General features: G+C 35.0%; 2 protein-coding genes and 1 pseudogene across 2 annotated transcripts; 1 reads left to right on the top strand and 2 right to left on the bottom strand.

Annotated features, from left to right (window-relative positions):
• Window positions 1-1,130: 1,130 nt before the first annotated feature.
• LOC107558886 (cytokine-inducible SH2-containing protein-like) lies at window positions 1,131-2,228 on the bottom strand. The gene is made up of 2 exons (XM_016242580.1): window positions 2,081-2,228; window positions 1,131-1,618 (listed from the first exon to the last, which is right to left on the bottom strand). The coding sequence occupies exons 1-2, from the start codon at window positions 2,226-2,228 to the stop codon at window positions 1,131-1,133; spliced, it is 636 nt and encodes a 211-aa protein (XP_016098066.1).
• A 2,155-nt stretch (window positions 2,229-4,383) lies between these two features.
• Window positions 4,384-7,174, bottom strand: LOC107558880 (twinfilin-2-like). The gene is made up of 7 exons (XM_016242573.1): window positions 7,031-7,174; window positions 6,898-6,912; window positions 6,773-6,814; window positions 6,558-6,677; window positions 5,558-5,708; window positions 5,316-5,437; window positions 4,384-4,542 (listed from the first exon to the last, which is right to left on the bottom strand). Exons 1-7 carry the CDS (start codon window positions 7,172-7,174, stop codon window positions 4,384-4,386), a joined length of 753 nt encoding a protein of 250 aa, XP_016098059.1.
• Window positions 7,175-11,373: 4,199 nt separating this feature from the next.
• The window catches only part of LOC107558891 (RNA pseudouridylate synthase domain-containing protein 4-like), a 9,547-nt pseudogene continuing 4,487 nt past the window's right edge, over window positions 11,374-16,433 (top strand).

Consider the following 16,433-nt stretch of genomic DNA (forward strand, 5'->3'; position numbering starts at 1 on the left):
TCTTTTGTTTATGTTTTACTTTGCTGTTATGTTACATCGCAAATTTTATTTGTGTTCGTGGTGTGTGGGGGAAAAAAGCCCTTAAAGGGGTCATATGATGCTTTTTTTAAAGATCATTATTTTGTGTATTTGGTGTAACAGAATATGTTGACATGCTTTAATGTTCAAAAAACACATTATTTTTCAAATACTGTACATTATTGTTGGTCCTCTATGCCCCGCCTCTCTCAAACGCTTCGTTTTCTACAAAGTCCCTCCTTCTGACAAGCGCAGTCTGCTCTGATTGGCCAGCTGACCCAGTGCATTGTGATTGGCTTTTAAAGTCTTAACTTTGATAAAGAATATCAAATATATTGGTTTTGAGACTTTAGTCTTTGTAACTTCAGGGATCTTATCTATTCACAATCAGCTTGTAACAATCCAAAGAGAAAGGAAAACTTGAAATTGCATCATATGACCCCTTAAGTTTTACTGGAACGATGATGTCCGTTAAAATGTATTTTGTGTTACTTAAAGTCAAACTGATTACATGCTCATGGACTGACAGACACAACATCTATGACAGTTTCTGACAGATTTGTAACTGAAATCTAGTTCCTTTATTAATAAAATTGTCGTTGTCAACTATTTTCTAAACTAATCTGTGTACAGATTGTAATAATAATCTTGTAATAAAGATTGTAAGGATTGTAATAATCTGTGTAAAGATTGTAATAATGTTGTAATAAAGATTGTAAATGTTGTAATAAATATAGGCCTATACTGAATTGCTTTAGGGTACAGTATTATTTATGTGTACTGGTTTTGATATTTTATTTTTTTCAGTGTTTTCAGTATTGATATTATGTATGCAGAGTTGAATATTTGGAATCACAGAAAGATATAGAAACATTTAATCTACTAAAATGAGAAATATTTACAAATATTTAAAAACAAAAAAATGTACACAAAATAGTCCTTGTTTATTTACACAACTCCCATACGCAATCTGGAGTAAATCTCTTTATATGACCACAATAAAAGGACCCATGATTCTGCCAGGGAGCAACATTTGCCAATTTTGGCTAAGTCACTAAATCACTTTGCAAAAACGAACCCCCTGAAATGCACCAACATCTCCCCAAATGTCCTCACACCTGAAAGGGGTATTCTTGCAAGTAAAGCAGCAGCGGCCGTGGCAGCGGCCGTGGCAGCGGCAACTGTGTATGGCAACCAGCATGTCTGTTTATAGTGAGGCGTGTAAGGTGCTGTAATGCTGAAAAGGCCTTAGGCCTGTGCAGAGGCTTCCTGAGCTTCAACAGGATGCCATTGTCCTTTGACACCACGTGATGTTCTTCTGCTATCCTCTCCTCCCCTAGACTCGTGGATGTATAGTGCTGCACGAGACTAGGAAGAGCAGAAATGGACAACAGGCAAGCTCGGGCTGGAAAACTGGAATCGAGACGGAATCGGCCGCTGTCGTATTGGATGCGGACGTTAGTGGGGCCTCTCCAGGTCTGTATGGAGAGGGTAAAGAGGTAGAGTGGATGGCTGCTGTCACGCACAAGGAAAGTCCCTTCAGACACTCCAATGAGGGCATCCCTTGCCTCACTGGCTGTCACACCACCCCAGTACCATCCTAAAAGATAAAGAAACGATTTATTAATATGACATACACTACCATCTGGGATCAGTAAGATTTTTCTTTCTTTTAAAAGAATATTTTATTCAACAAGGACACATTAAATTAATCAAAAGAACATAATGTGTAACAAAAATATTAAGCAGCACAACCGTTTTCAACATTGATAATATAAGAAATGATTCTTGAGCAGCAAATAAACATATAAGAATGATTTCTGAAGGAACATGTGACACTGAAGACTGGAGTAACAGCTCCTCAAAATTCAGCTTTGCCATCACAGAAATAAATCATATTTTAAAATATATTTAAATAGAAAACAGTTATATTAAATTGTAAAAAATATTTCCCAATTTAACAGTTTTACTATATTTTTGACCAAATAACTGCAGTATTGGTGAGCATAAGAGACTTCTTTCCAAAACAAAAACAACTTACATATAACTTATATATATATACCTGAGGTGTGTAGGTGCTGAAAGGTGGTGGTGATGAAACGCAAGTCCTCAGATGGGGCCCATGAGTAGGGAGCTGCTTGGGACTGCTGAATTTGTTGAACCTGTGATTCGTCCCTCTCATTTTGTGCACTTGTACGGTTAGCAACCATTACTGAACGTGGCCCTGGCATAAGAGCCTTCTTATAGAAGAAAAACACGTTTCTGTATTATATTATTTAATCAACAAATATTTTTTTCTAAATCTACAAAATGGCGTGAGGTGAGACAGCAGAGATAACAGTCCAATCGTTAAAAATGGCTGTGCTTTCTTTGTTTTGTCATTTATAATTTCAATGAACTCAAAGAAAAAACAAACAAAGGAAGTGCAGTGCACCAAGAACAAGAGAATGCACTCACATGCTTTTTACGCAATGTGGCAAGAATTTCAACTGGAAAGCATGGTAAACAGCAGATTTGACAAGACAAGAAGTCACAAATATTTCATATATAAAATAGTATAAATCAGATCGATGTGTTATTGGAATGCTGGTGTTTTTATTTCTGTCTCAACATCTGCCTCAATTAGTCAGAATCTGTATGTTCTTTCTTCTTACATTATGAAACATAAATATCATGACACAATGGTTAAGTCGGCATACTTAAACACTCATTTCTGAAATGCCCTGGAAAGGTGAAATTTTGAAAGCGAGGTAAATGTGGATTTTACTCTAAATGAGAACAAAAGACTTTACAAACAGAGCTTTTGGGAATTGGGATTAGGATAACTGCAGCTTTTGACGACTGATATTGTACAAAATATTGAATTCCTTTCTTTTATAGACACTACATACTTGGTTTTATGTTTCATTTTTAAACATTTTATTCAAATTATATTTACACAAATTGTAAAGTATATACTCACAGGCATGTTAGTAAGTCTATAAAATAAAAAAAGAGAATTAAAAATGAAAAATAGCTGAACCACAATTGCCGGTATTTAAACTGAAATAAAATAAAATAATAAAATAAAATAAAATGACACCTAAATTCAGGGAAATACGCATGTTTTTGATTTTAAACCTACACTCTTAAAAATAAAGGTGCTTCAAAAGGTTCTTCAAGCGATGCCATAGAAGAACCATTTTTGGTTCCACAAAGAACCATTCAGTCAAAGGTTCTTTAAAGAACCATCTCTTTCTTACCTTTTTATAATCTGAAGAACCTTCTTTCGCCACAAAGAACCTTTAGTGAAACAGAAAGGTTCTTCAGATGTTAAAGGTTCTTTATGGAACCATTTAGACAAAAAGGTTATTCTATGGCATCGTGAAGCACCTTTATTTTTAAGAGTGTATAATAAGTTTTCATATTTGCTTAGACAGTATATAACGTGGTCAGAAAATGTTCAGTGCATGTTTCGCTCCTTATATTGCACGATCCAATATTAAAAAGCACATAGATGATAGCAAAATGTTCCATTTCGAAATATCTGTAATGGGAGGTGACTGCAAGGTAAGCGTATGATTAAGTCTAATTCCAGAAAATGTTTATTGCCAGAATGTGATAGTCTTATAGTTCCTAACATCGTAACATCCTGGTTACTAATAGAGCTGGCCCTGGATCAGCGCATGCATTAACCCTTTAATAGACACACCCAGAAAAAAACAATGGAATTACTGTTTGTAATAAATAATACAAATGATATAAAAATGCAGTAATTTTTTCACATGTATGTTTTTAAGGACCCATCGTTTTTATGTGCTTCTACTAAACATTTAACGAGTATCCATTTTATTAGCATTTACTTCTTTACCAAGAAATCCAGTATAGTGACCTGTATATTTTTCCGTTTTAGTAGGCTATCTAATATTATACTAATCTATTTATTAGATACTTGAATTGATTTCAACTCGTATCTGTTCAGTTAGTCACTAATTCACCAATACGTTTTTTGCTTAATATAACACCTGACTTCTAGAGATATCTCAGTAAACCATCAATATGCACTCTACCAAAAGGCAGAGAGTTGTTAAAGTGTCAACTAAACGTAATGCTACTCCACAGACAAAAAGGAGATTTAACAAGACAGATTAATTGATTTTATTTTAACTATAACATAAAAATCATCACCTAAACAACATATTTATGTGGCCTCGAAAACCTTGTGAGAATGTGTTTCAGAGTGAAAGAAGACTATAGTTAAAATCTAACATAAAAAATAATAACTATGAAAAGGATTGCTCAGGCAAGAAATAGGCTACAGGCCATTGAGGGGAGAAATTAAACAAGTGTATCAGATGTCATTTGACATGTTTTGACTGTATGATTCTAGCTCTCATCTCCAGCTCCTCTGATTAGACGCTTGTTCCCTCGTTTCCCTGTAGGGCCCTTTGGCTTGGTGAAGGCTTGTTTCAGAGCTTGCTGCTTCGGGTAAACTTCTTCATACAGGAAATCCTCTGTCAGGCACTCTCCACTATCAATCTCCATCTACACACATGACACATAAATAGATGAACTCAAATGTTGGGTAAATATGAGTATTTGATTAGAAGCAAATGTCAAAAAGTTATGCTCTAAAAAGTTATACTAAAAACTTTGGGATCAGTAAGATTTTTTAAAAATAAATATATATTTTTTTCCAGCAAGGATGCATTAAATTGATCGAAAGTGACAGTAAAGACAATTGTAATGTTACAAAAGATTTATATTTTAAATAAATGTGAAATCTCATATTTCTCATATATAAACGTATCTCAGTTTCCACAAAAAGATTAAGCGGCACAACTGTTGTGAAGTCATTGAAAATAAGAAAAAATGTTTCTTGAGCACCAGATCATTTCTGAAGGATCATGTGGCATGTGACATCAATTCAGCTTTGCCATCACAGAAATAAATTACATTTTAAAATATATTCAAGTAGCCACAGCTCATTATATTGTTTTTTGATGTCGACCTAATATAGGTGTTTAAAGATAGATTATCCATGTTCACACCTGAGTCAAGAATGAATAACCACAGTTTTGTGGTCAATTACAATTTCTTTATAAAAGTTAAGTTCAAGGAACTTTGGAGGTCTAAATGAATTTGTAAGGTGTAAAATATGATTTTTCCACAGAAATGTATTTAAAATAAAATAATCTATTTTAATGTACTCAAGTACTTGACATCCTTGTACTCTTCTACTCAGGTCAAAGCTTAGATGTTCAACAGCTATCTTGAAAAACATACTGTACTAGGACCAACTGTTGCTGTTAGTGTACCTTTTTGGCGATCTCTATGTGATAGTCTCTCTCTACCTCATCCAGCAGTCGATTCTTACAGCTGGAGTACAGCATCCTTTCTTTGATGCTACAACTATACCCAGGCATGGAGTAGATGAAAACTGGTCCACATATTCAAACGCAAACATGAAAAACATTAGATCTGAAGAAAAAACACCATTACCAATCTTAAGAGGACAAGTTGGCATATTGTGATACCGGCAGAAAATCTTGACACTAACCTACAGCTTCCAGTGCCTGTCCTTGATGGGCGTGTTTGTACAGGAAAAAGTGGTATCGTGGGGCATCAGTTGGGATTCTACTTGGCAGCTCTTTGGTCTCTGTAGGACTAGTGTGGACCAGCTCAATTGTCTCTCGCTCGGTGTCCAGCCTCTTAAAGATGATAAAGTAAAAAGTGCTTTGTTATTGGGCTAATGGAGATAATATGGAGTGCAGCAGGGCAGGCGTAATATTCTATGTGATAATGTAAAAATTGACACTTTTATTCAAAGGGTTGGGGTCAGTTACATTTTTAAAAATAAATTAATACTTTTATTCAGCAATTACGCATTACCGTGATCAAAAGGGACAGTAAAGACATTTATAATGTTGCAGAACATTTATGCTTCACATAAATGCTGTTCTCGTGAACTTTATATTTATCAAAGAATCCTGAAAACAATATATTACGGTTTCAAAAAATATTAAGCAGCACAACTGTTTTCAAAATGTGTAATAAGAAGAAATATTTGAGCTGCAAATCAGCATATTAGAATGATTTCTGAAGAATCATGTGACACTGAAGACTGGAGTAATGATTGCTGAAAATTCAGCTTTGCATCACAGGAATAAATTACAATTTACAATATATTGAATAGAAAAGTTATTTTAAATTGTAATAATATTTCACAAGATTACGGTTTTACTGTAACTTCTTAGTGAGCATAAAAGACCTCTATTTACCCCCAAACACTAATGCACATTTATTTTGAATTTATGTGTGTGTTGTAGCTTAATTTATTTTGATATGTAATATTATGCAGAGAATCCGGTTTTAAACATCATGCAAAAAAAAAAAAAAACAGGATATTTAGCAACAGCATTACCAAAAGCATTTTTGCATGTATATAATGAAGCAAATTGATACTAAATGTGCTTATTGAGTGTAACCTGTACAGTTAAAAATATAAAAGTCTGTTTTTTGTGTGTGTGTGTGTGTATGCATATGTATGTGGAACTTACTAGTTGAATGTAGTCGATGCGTTTGTGTTTAAGTTGCTGTAAAGCATGTTTAGCCTCTTCTTGCAATGGGAACGCCAAACCCTGCAAAGTTGGATTTTTACTCTCCACGCTGATCTCTGTCTATATCAGAAACACATATAACATACACACAAAGATGATATGTTCATTTAACATTAACACTTCTAATAATTTAGCGAATAGAGAACAGAAGCTACCTTTGCTTGTCCACTTACAGTGGCAATCCGTCTTCGCTCATCCTGAATAGAAAAGTACAAAAGTTTTGTGAAAATCCCTTTAATATTTATGTACTTGAAAACAAAATCAATAACAGGACACTCACCCGTGCCACTTTGTCCTGTCAGGTGCATTATTAAGAAATGCATTTGTTTATTAGATATTAATATGCAGGCAGACAAGCTGTCAGATACTCGATTTTGATATGAAGGTATTTAGACATTTTTGACCTTCCTCACCTCTGTTATTTTAATCTGATGGAGCTGTTGCTCAGCAGTAGTGAGAGGGGCCGGGGTGGAAGAGGAAGACAGGTGTCGTAGATAACCTTGGAAACAGACGTCTTCCTGCAGGTCATAATAGTAAATAGTGCTTAGATGACACATCATCACACCTCTAAACATGTGACCTGAAGAAACCTGAGTAAAGGTGAGTGCAAGGAACAAAAGAACAGGAAACAGTAGGTTTACTGTTGTAAACCCAGTAATAAAAATAAAATAAAAAAAAAATTTTCATCTAAAAATTAGCATTTTTATCAGACTCCTGTTTAGGCTCAGTAATTTTACTCTAATGGAAATGAATAGGTCCTTTTCTATGCAATTAAAGTGAAATAACTTAATATAAATATAGGAGCCTGACAAAAATGCTCATTTTAAAAGAAAATGTTAGATGGCACTTACAGGCTTTTGCATCTGAACTATATATATATACAAGTGCAATTTATTTGACCTGAAAGATAACAAAAGCACACTTTTGAAGCAAAACATCTACCAAAAATAAACGTTTGTAAGGCTTTAATGACACATCTATGAACACAAGTGTAAACTCAAGTGGTACCCCTGTGAAAAAGAAGTAGGCTACACTAAAATACAGTATACTTAAAAAACAATTACTTATTACAAAAATAATACTCTTCAGTGAGATCTGAATGTATTGTTTCTGGACACTTAATTGCTTGTTAATTGTGATTATGAAAACATATTATAATTTACATTTATATTAAATGAAATTAGCTGAACTTTAAAGTTTTTTTTTTTAGTAGGACTAAATACATTTTTATATGTAATTTCATAATTACTTTTATGTCTGATGAAGGTGCAATTTAGTTCATTTAAAATAACACACTATAGTTACAATTTTAATCAACTGGCTTATTTTACATGTGCTTTAGTATATTAGCCAACACATCAAAATAAGGGTACTTATTTAAAGCACAACAAATGATTATTAAAGCATGATTTAAAATGTACTTTCAATTTGACATTATTGTAAGTGCACATTTTTAAGGTGTACTTAAGAGTGTCAAGAAACAATCATGAAAGTGTACTCTTTTTAAGTACACTTAAGTAGCCTTTTATTTCATTAATATTATATTATCTACAAGTACATTTTTAAAAAACATACTTTTAAGATTTGAAATACACTACAAGTTTACATTCAATATAATCAGTCGCACTTTTTAAAAAAAGGGTGCAAACTTCATAAATCTACTAAAATTACCTTAAAATAAATAACAAAAATGACTCAGAAATGTAAATCAAATGTCTAGCATATATATTTAAGTATGGCTTAAGTGCCCACATACTTTTCTAAATAATATGGCCACTTGTGATCTTCTAAGTAATATTTTAGAAGTTGCATTACTCTTTGATTTATTATTTTTTTTGTTATTACACATTAATGTGAGGCCTGATTCATGAAACAAAAAGTGTAAATAGCAGTAAACTAATCGAAAGCACCATCAATCTTTTTGCTCAAACAAAACCGTCCTGTGGGTATTGAAATACTAATATTAAACTACATACACAGACGGCCTCACAAACAAATGCTCCTACTCACCGCTCCTTATAACAACCTTCACCACTCTGACAGCTCCCCTTCTCGCCTTCACGAGGAACTCTCTTAAGTCTGGAGTTGCTGGTTTCAGCAGTGAAGTATACAACATATGATGATACAACAGAAACAGGATACAGTGAGTAAACCCAAAAATTATTTTATGCCACAAACCTTTAATCATCATAAGAATGGAGAGATCACCCCATTGCATAGTATTTCATAATATAAATTTTTACATTAGATCACTTATTTTTTAAGACCAAGAAAATTGACTGAAACAAAGGAAATGTTACACTGCTTGCACACTGTGCGGCCTGTGCCTCATTCTTGGCCTCACCATGGTAACGGGGCACCAGGACTCATAAATGATGTAGGTGCAGGTGAGAAGGATGAGGAGCGGCGCTTCCGCCCGTAAGCTTAAATTACCTCCCATCATCATTCACATAAAACACAGCCTAATATTATCTCTCTATTTTAAACCTATCTAATTATATATGTCATTATATATACTGTAGAACTGTAGAATTTAGTTTGCTAAAACCCAGAATTAAGCAGAACTATCAATATTCCTACTCAAAACATTTTAATAGTGAAGTTTTCTTTTTTTAACTGATAATTTCCTTTGCCTTTAGATGTACACATTTGCACATAGACTCATACATCTGAAAAAGGTTAATGCAAGATTTTGGTACTTTTTTTTATTTCTTTTTTTTTTACATGTAGTATTCCAAATGTCCCTCATTTTAACTTTGTTGCATATCTTCATACTTTATATTACACTTCTAACTCAAAATGCATTTCACTAAAAGGAGAAGATAAAGATAAAAATGTAAAATGTTTTACTCTAAATTTTAAATCCATATGGGCTGCAGTGTACTGAAATAAATTTCTAATTTTCTTTTGCTTACCATGGATACCAGTCTGGTGCGACATCCCAAGTCCCGTTGATGCTCCAGCTCAGTCCGAATTCCTGTCGAAACTCCCAGGTTGTCCTCCTATTGTCTTCAGTGGCACTGCTATCTATGCCCAGCAGTGTGGTCCAACTCACTTCCGTACAATGACATCAACGCCCCTTAAGCATCTTACCTGGGGAATCCTGTTTGAAACTCGATCTGCGGAACCGAGGAAGATGTGTAGCCTAATATTACACCTGTCAAGGGATGAGTTCCAGCACACCACCTATCTAGTATTATTCACCCATCACTGGTGGCCCTTATGTGGTATAAAGTGGATGACAACATCTGATCACTGTGATGAGCTTCATAATGATGCTCTGGTGTAAAATAAAAGGAAGTGCCCTACTGAAACTGAGAGTCTGGACTCTGGACTCTGGACATTATCTGTCTGTCTCCGCTCTTCTACAAGCAGTTATGCCACGGTCCATTTGTGAAAAGAAATGGCACATTATCACTCACAAACATCGAGGACCTGATAGCATATAAACCGGAGGCCTGTGGGAGCTCAAATTCCACCAGGCTGTCATGAGATACCACGCAGGCAGCTGCTGACCCCCAACCAGCAAGACAGGCGGTTGGTTCATTTAGACAACCTAACCAGCTATCGAAAAGCCATTTCAGACTGTAAACTTTTCTCTTGACCACTCTTTGAGATTTTGCATGAGGTTTATGAGATTTGATTAAAGGAAAAGGGTTTTTATTGTGTTTCTAAAAAGTGTTTCAGGATTTTTTTATTTATTATTATTTCACCAGAGCATATAAAAGACAAAAAGTTTTAAATCTGATATTATGCATTTGTATAAAGACAGAAAGAGAGAGAACATACCTGTGAGTTTTCTAGTGCTGGCTTCATGTTTAATTCACTCAGCTGTGAGCACAAACCCAGCCATTATTCATTATTCACGCGCAGCCCTCCCTTCAATGATACACACATGCTCTGCACACAAAGATTCTCTTTCTTCTTGGCATGACAGTTTTAGCATATTTTAACATATAGTACTATAGACTTGTCCGTATGCATTGGTAGACAATATTTAGGAGAAATATGCCTTGTTTTTCACCTCAGACCCCTTTAAAAAGTATGAATAATAGGCTACACGCTGTACATAGCTGCAACCCTATTCATCAAACCATTAACTGACAGTAGTCAAATTCATAGTAGGCTATATCTAAAGTCTTGGCTAGAGATGAAAGCTTATTTAGAACCGGTTCCATATTTTTATGACTCTCATGAGATGGTTCTTTTTTGTGAATCAGAACACTGTGACCAGTAGCTAGTCCGATTTTCTAACAAATTACTCTTTTGAGTCGATTTTGGTGAGTCAAAACATTTTGTGAATAAAATATGTAACCATGTTTTTTTTGCTTTTATGTAATATATTTAATATCACTATGCCTTTTATTTTGAGTTGCACTAATGTCCGTCATACAGCCACTAAAATGACCTATTTTGGTGAAAAGAAATAGCTCAAATGGCGAAATTTGTTTGCAGATTGCATCTTATCTCAATGAAAGCCATACATTTTAAGTGTGACTTAAGCGTCCAAAATACTTTGAGGTATAGCTAATATATTTATGACCAAGCTGTCATATTCTAAATAACATTTTAGAACTTGGTTTACTCTACATTATTAGTATTATTACAAACTGATCTGAGGGATGATTCATGCATTGAAAACGAATCAATTAATGCATTAAAAACGTACAGCGTGCACAGTTATTAGATTCCAGAACGATTCTATTTAGCTGATTTGGCTGAATGCAATATACAGTTGATCAGGCTGACCAATTACTTTTATTTTGAGCTGTTGTTCATTCACGGTCATCTTTTTAGTGTCTCCTTGATTACTCAGCTTTAGCTGTGATTCTCGCATTTTAATCGGACATTACGCCAGTGAGTAATGTAAGATCTCGGGGCTCAGGTTTGGGAAAAGGGAGTTACTTTTGAACTATTCATCTGTGAAAATGCGCCATGCAGGTGAGGTGACATGATGCTCGTGAGAGCGTATGCCACAGCTTCAAAGACCGAGGCCGTCGCTTCTAACGGGAAAACAGGACTGAAAGCAGCAGATATCGCGAACAGACACCGGAGTGAAAAGGAAAAACGAGCAAATGACAAAAAAGGGGGATGGCTACGTTTGTTTATGCATGTATATAGTCTGTTTTGACTAAGTGTCTTTATGTGCAACCATTTAGGTTCCGTCTTTTTTCGATTCTCTCCAAAGGTTCCGGTGTCACCTCTACAAAACAGAGTAAATGAACTCAAACAGTTCACTCAGCAGCTACAGTCTGTTCACACCAGTGTGCTCGCAAAATCTCTTCTCAGGGGCATCCTTTATCAAGACAAAAACATAATCGCCATAAATAAACCATATGGTGTGCCTCTGCATAGTGAGTATATGACATATCATTTAACCTTCTCATTTTTTAGAAGTGATTATATGATTATATTTTATTAAAGTAATATTTATTCTTTAATATTTTGTATTTTGGGGGGATTTCATGGTAATAGACAATATTCACCTTCAAATTATGCACCATTTATTTCTGTATAAAATATTCAAAAAAATTTTTTTATTATTTTTTAGTTAATACAGTAAGTAATTTCAAATGTAACTACTTACTATTACTATGTTTTGCATTTGAACGTGTATTTAGACATGATCAAATACGTCTCTTCATTATGGCTGATTTATATACTGTAGATTGTGCCCCAAAAAACTGCTCTATATTTTTTGTATATCCCATTAATTTATTATCACAATCATTTTTTACGGCGAAGATTACAAGCGTCCCTTTTTTAAGCCCATTTGGCCTTTTCTAATCATGTTCATGATTTTTTTGGTTTGTGTTATATAGCAAGTACCACAAAAGTTTCATAATATTCCGATTAAAGTAAAATATGTTAGAAAAAAATTCAAAATGTAAAATGTTTCAGTCTAAAAAGACCACCAGAGGGTTAAAGAAAGTCCATATAAGTACATACCTAATAATATGAGTCTTACATGATTACAGAAGACAGGTCATTGGATAATATACTAACATACTCTTTAATTTCCTTGCTCTGTTCTCATAGATGTAGATGGCATCAGAAATAGCATTGTAGAATGTCTGCCTTTCTAGCAAAGATAACTGATGGCATGCAGGCAGGATCACAGTTGCACCTTTGCCATAGTCTGGAAAAAGAAAATACTGGTGTTTTGATCCTGGCTAAAACAGAGGAAGCTGCTGAACATGTCCAAACCCTCATCAGGTCACACAATGTGGAAAGGAAATGCTTGTAAGTTGAATTTCAAAACCTGTATTTTTTGCTTCTCTTTAATTAGATGCAGTTGCTTTTTGAAAGGGTAATTTGATAGTAAACCTTTGTGACATCTCATTAGCTTTTGCTTATTGATAACTGATTCTCTTGTACCAGCATACCTCAAACATAATCCAATTTGTTTTGCTCAGGGCAGTCACTGTAGGGGTGCCTGTTCCATCTGAAGGAGTGATTGACATTCCCATTATAGAAAAGGAAGTCACGGGACCTCAGCCGCACTTTAATGTAATATAACATTGTATATATAAAAACAATCTCTTAATCTAACCTGTTTTTAAAGACCGTATGAAAAGACCGTTTTTATTAAAAAATATATTTTTATTAAAATTACTCATTAAAATTTATTTTCATCAGAACAGATTTGGAGAAATTTAGTATTACATCACTTTCTAACCGGTGGATCCTCTGCAATTGAATGGGTGCCGTCAGAATGAGAGTTCAAACAGCTGATGAAAGGGTTTCATTTTGGTCCACCCCAAAATGAAAAGTTTGTCATTAATCACTTACCCCCATGTCGTTCCAAACCCGTAAAAGCTTCGCTCGTCTTCGCAACACAGTTTAAGATATTTTGGATGAAAACGAAAACGGGGAGGCTCGTGACTGTCCCATTGACTGCCAAGTAAATTACACTGTCAAGGCCCAGAAAAGTATGAAAGACCGTAACGTTATGAAGCGATGAGAATACTTTTAGTCTTGGCCTTGACAGTGTTATTTACTTGGCAGTCAATGGGACAGTCACAAGCCTCCCGGTTTTCATCCAAAATATCTTAAATTGTGTTCCGAAGACGAACGAAGCTTTTATGGGTTTGGAACGACATGGGGGTAAATCATTAACGACAATTTTCATTTTGGGGTGGAGTAACCCTTGAAAACATCACAATAATCAATAAATAATCCAAACGTCTCCAGTCCATCAATTAATGTCTTGTGAAAGTGAAAAGCTGCATGTTTGTAAGAAACAAATCTATCATTAAGATGCTTTAAACTTCAAACAAGTCCTCCATCCATTATATTGCTCTCTGCGGTGAAAAAATTGTCTCGTCTGATTTAGGAGAGAAATATGCTCTGATCAAATGCTGTTTACAAATGAAAACAGTCCAAAACGGTTCTAAACAAAGAAGATTATGGATTATAGACTGGTAGTTTGACCAGAGGCAAACACCTTACAAACACGCAGCTTTTGACTTTACATAATGTTAATTGATGGATTGGAGTCGTGTGGATTACTGTGGTGTTTTTATCAGCATGAATTGTTCACAGTGAGATAAATATGATTAATTTAGAAAATTCTGGTCGTAAAAAAAGTCGTGGCCTAATGGTTAGAGAGTCGGACTCGTAACCCAAAGGTTGTGGGTTCGAGTCTCGTGCTGGCAGGGATTGTAGGTGGGGGGAGTGAATGTACAGCGCTCTCTCCCACCTTCAATACCACTACTGAGGTGCCCTTGAGCAAGGCACCGAACCCCCAACTGCTCCCCGGGCGCCGCAGCAAAATGGCTGCCCACTGCTCCGTGTGTGTGTTCACTGCTGTATGTGTGCACTTTGGATGGGTTAAATGCAGAGCACTAATTCCAAGTATGGGTCACTATACTTAGCCACATGTCACGTCACTTTTAAGAACAGGATCATCTCCAGTTTTCTTACTTTACTAGAATTTATATAAAGTATGTATGTTTATTCTGCACAGATGGGTCTGAGCCCATTGTTCAAAGTGAGTGAGGAGGGAGATGGAGTGACCAGGGTGAGAGCTCATCGGCAGGCACAGAGTGCAGTCACGCAGTATCGGGTTCTGGACAGCACCAGTGGCTGCAGCTTGGTGGAACTGCAGCCTGTCACAGGTATTGACTGACCGTGACATGTGAAAACCATACCCGACTCCTAACTGTGCCCTGAATTTCTGATTATTATAAATGTTACTAGATTTACCTATATATAATGTAACATTATATTTTTATTAATGTAAAAGAAGACACTTAAGCATATGATGACCAGGAACTGTGTGTGTTTTAGGCGTGAAAAACCAACTTCAAGTGCACATGGCTCTTGCTTTGACCTGCACTATTCTTGGAGACCACAAATATGCTCAATGGAACAAATTAGCACCACAGGTATGATAAACATAAGTGTTGTAGCATTGGTTCCTTGAAATATGAACCTACACTACTGTTCAAAAGTTTGGGGTCGGTAAGATTTATGTTTTTGAAAGAAGTCTCTAATGCTCACCAAGGCTGCGTTATTTGATCAAGAATACAATAAAAACACGAATATTGTGAAATATTACTACACTTTAAAATAACCGTTTTCTGTTTTAATATATTCTAAAATTTATTTTATTCCTGTAATGCAAAACTGAATTTTCAGCAGCCATTACTCCAGTCGTCATTGTCACATGATTATTCAGAAATCATTCTAATATGCTAATTTGCTGCTCAAGAAACATTTCTTAGTATTAGTCATGCTGAAAACTGCATTTTTTGTTGAAACCTTAATCATTTTTTTCTTAGATGAATAGAACGTTCAAAAGAACAGAATTTATTTGAAATAGAAATCATTTGTAAAAATCTTTACTGTTACTTCCTGTGGCTCAGTGGTAGAGCATTACAATAGCAGCGCAAAAGGGCATGGGTTCAATTCCCAGGGAACACACTCAGGGATGGGCAGGATTTCAGATACATGGATTTAAATATCCGTATTTGAAATACAATATACCATTTTGTATTTTAAAGCCTTCGGTAAAAATCAAATGTAATTTGTATTTAAATACATTTAAGATTAGTATTTTTGTATTTTCAAAATACATAAAATACTTCATGCCAGTCAACCTCTTTATCAGGGTGCTGATATAGTTCAGACACACCCCCTCCCCCAACCCCAACATTCATCACGTGAGCTGCTGCTGTACAACTCCATTCAGCTCTGGGTGAGTGACTTTTCTGGAATAAGATAAGGTGAGGATGTCATGGTCAATTGTACCTGTTGATTAAAGTTAAAATAGTGCATCATTCAGATTTGCTGTCAGTTAACGTGAAAGAATAAAAGAGCACTGACAAGGGGAAAAATAGCGTTAGCCAATCAGTTTTAATAGTTAATAGTTGTTGTTTTTTATCAACTAGCTTGTCAAATGTGTTTAAAGCATTACTGCATGTTAGGGCTGGGTGATATGGCAATACATATCGTGGCGCGATGATATATATATATATATATATAGGCCTGTTGGGGAAAGCAAATATATCTGTGTAGCTTTTAGTGGGCAGGAATTATTAATTCATTCATTCATTCAAAAGGAAGCATGGATGAATGAGTAATAGAATGTGATGTGCTTGGTGCAATTGCACTTATCATAAGTGTATACGTGTATGTGTCCTTTATACTTCTATGGCTCTCAATAGATTCAGTGGTTGGAGTTGGGTTAATACTCCTTGACAATTTCAGTTGCTACTTTCTGATTAGGTTTCTGGCTACATTTAAAATCAAAACATATTGATCATTTAATAATTGTTGTAATGCTAAAATGTTTGTTTTCAACTTCCAAAT

The sequence above is a fragment of the Sinocyclocheilus grahami genome, unplaced genomic scaffold (genome assembly GCF_001515645.1).
Source record: "Sinocyclocheilus grahami isolate Dianchi unplaced genomic scaffold, SAMN03320097.WGS_v1.1 scaffold664.1, whole genome shotgun sequence".
Classification (NCBI taxonomy): Eukaryota; Metazoa; Chordata; class Actinopteri; order Cypriniformes; family Cyprinidae; genus Sinocyclocheilus; species Sinocyclocheilus grahami.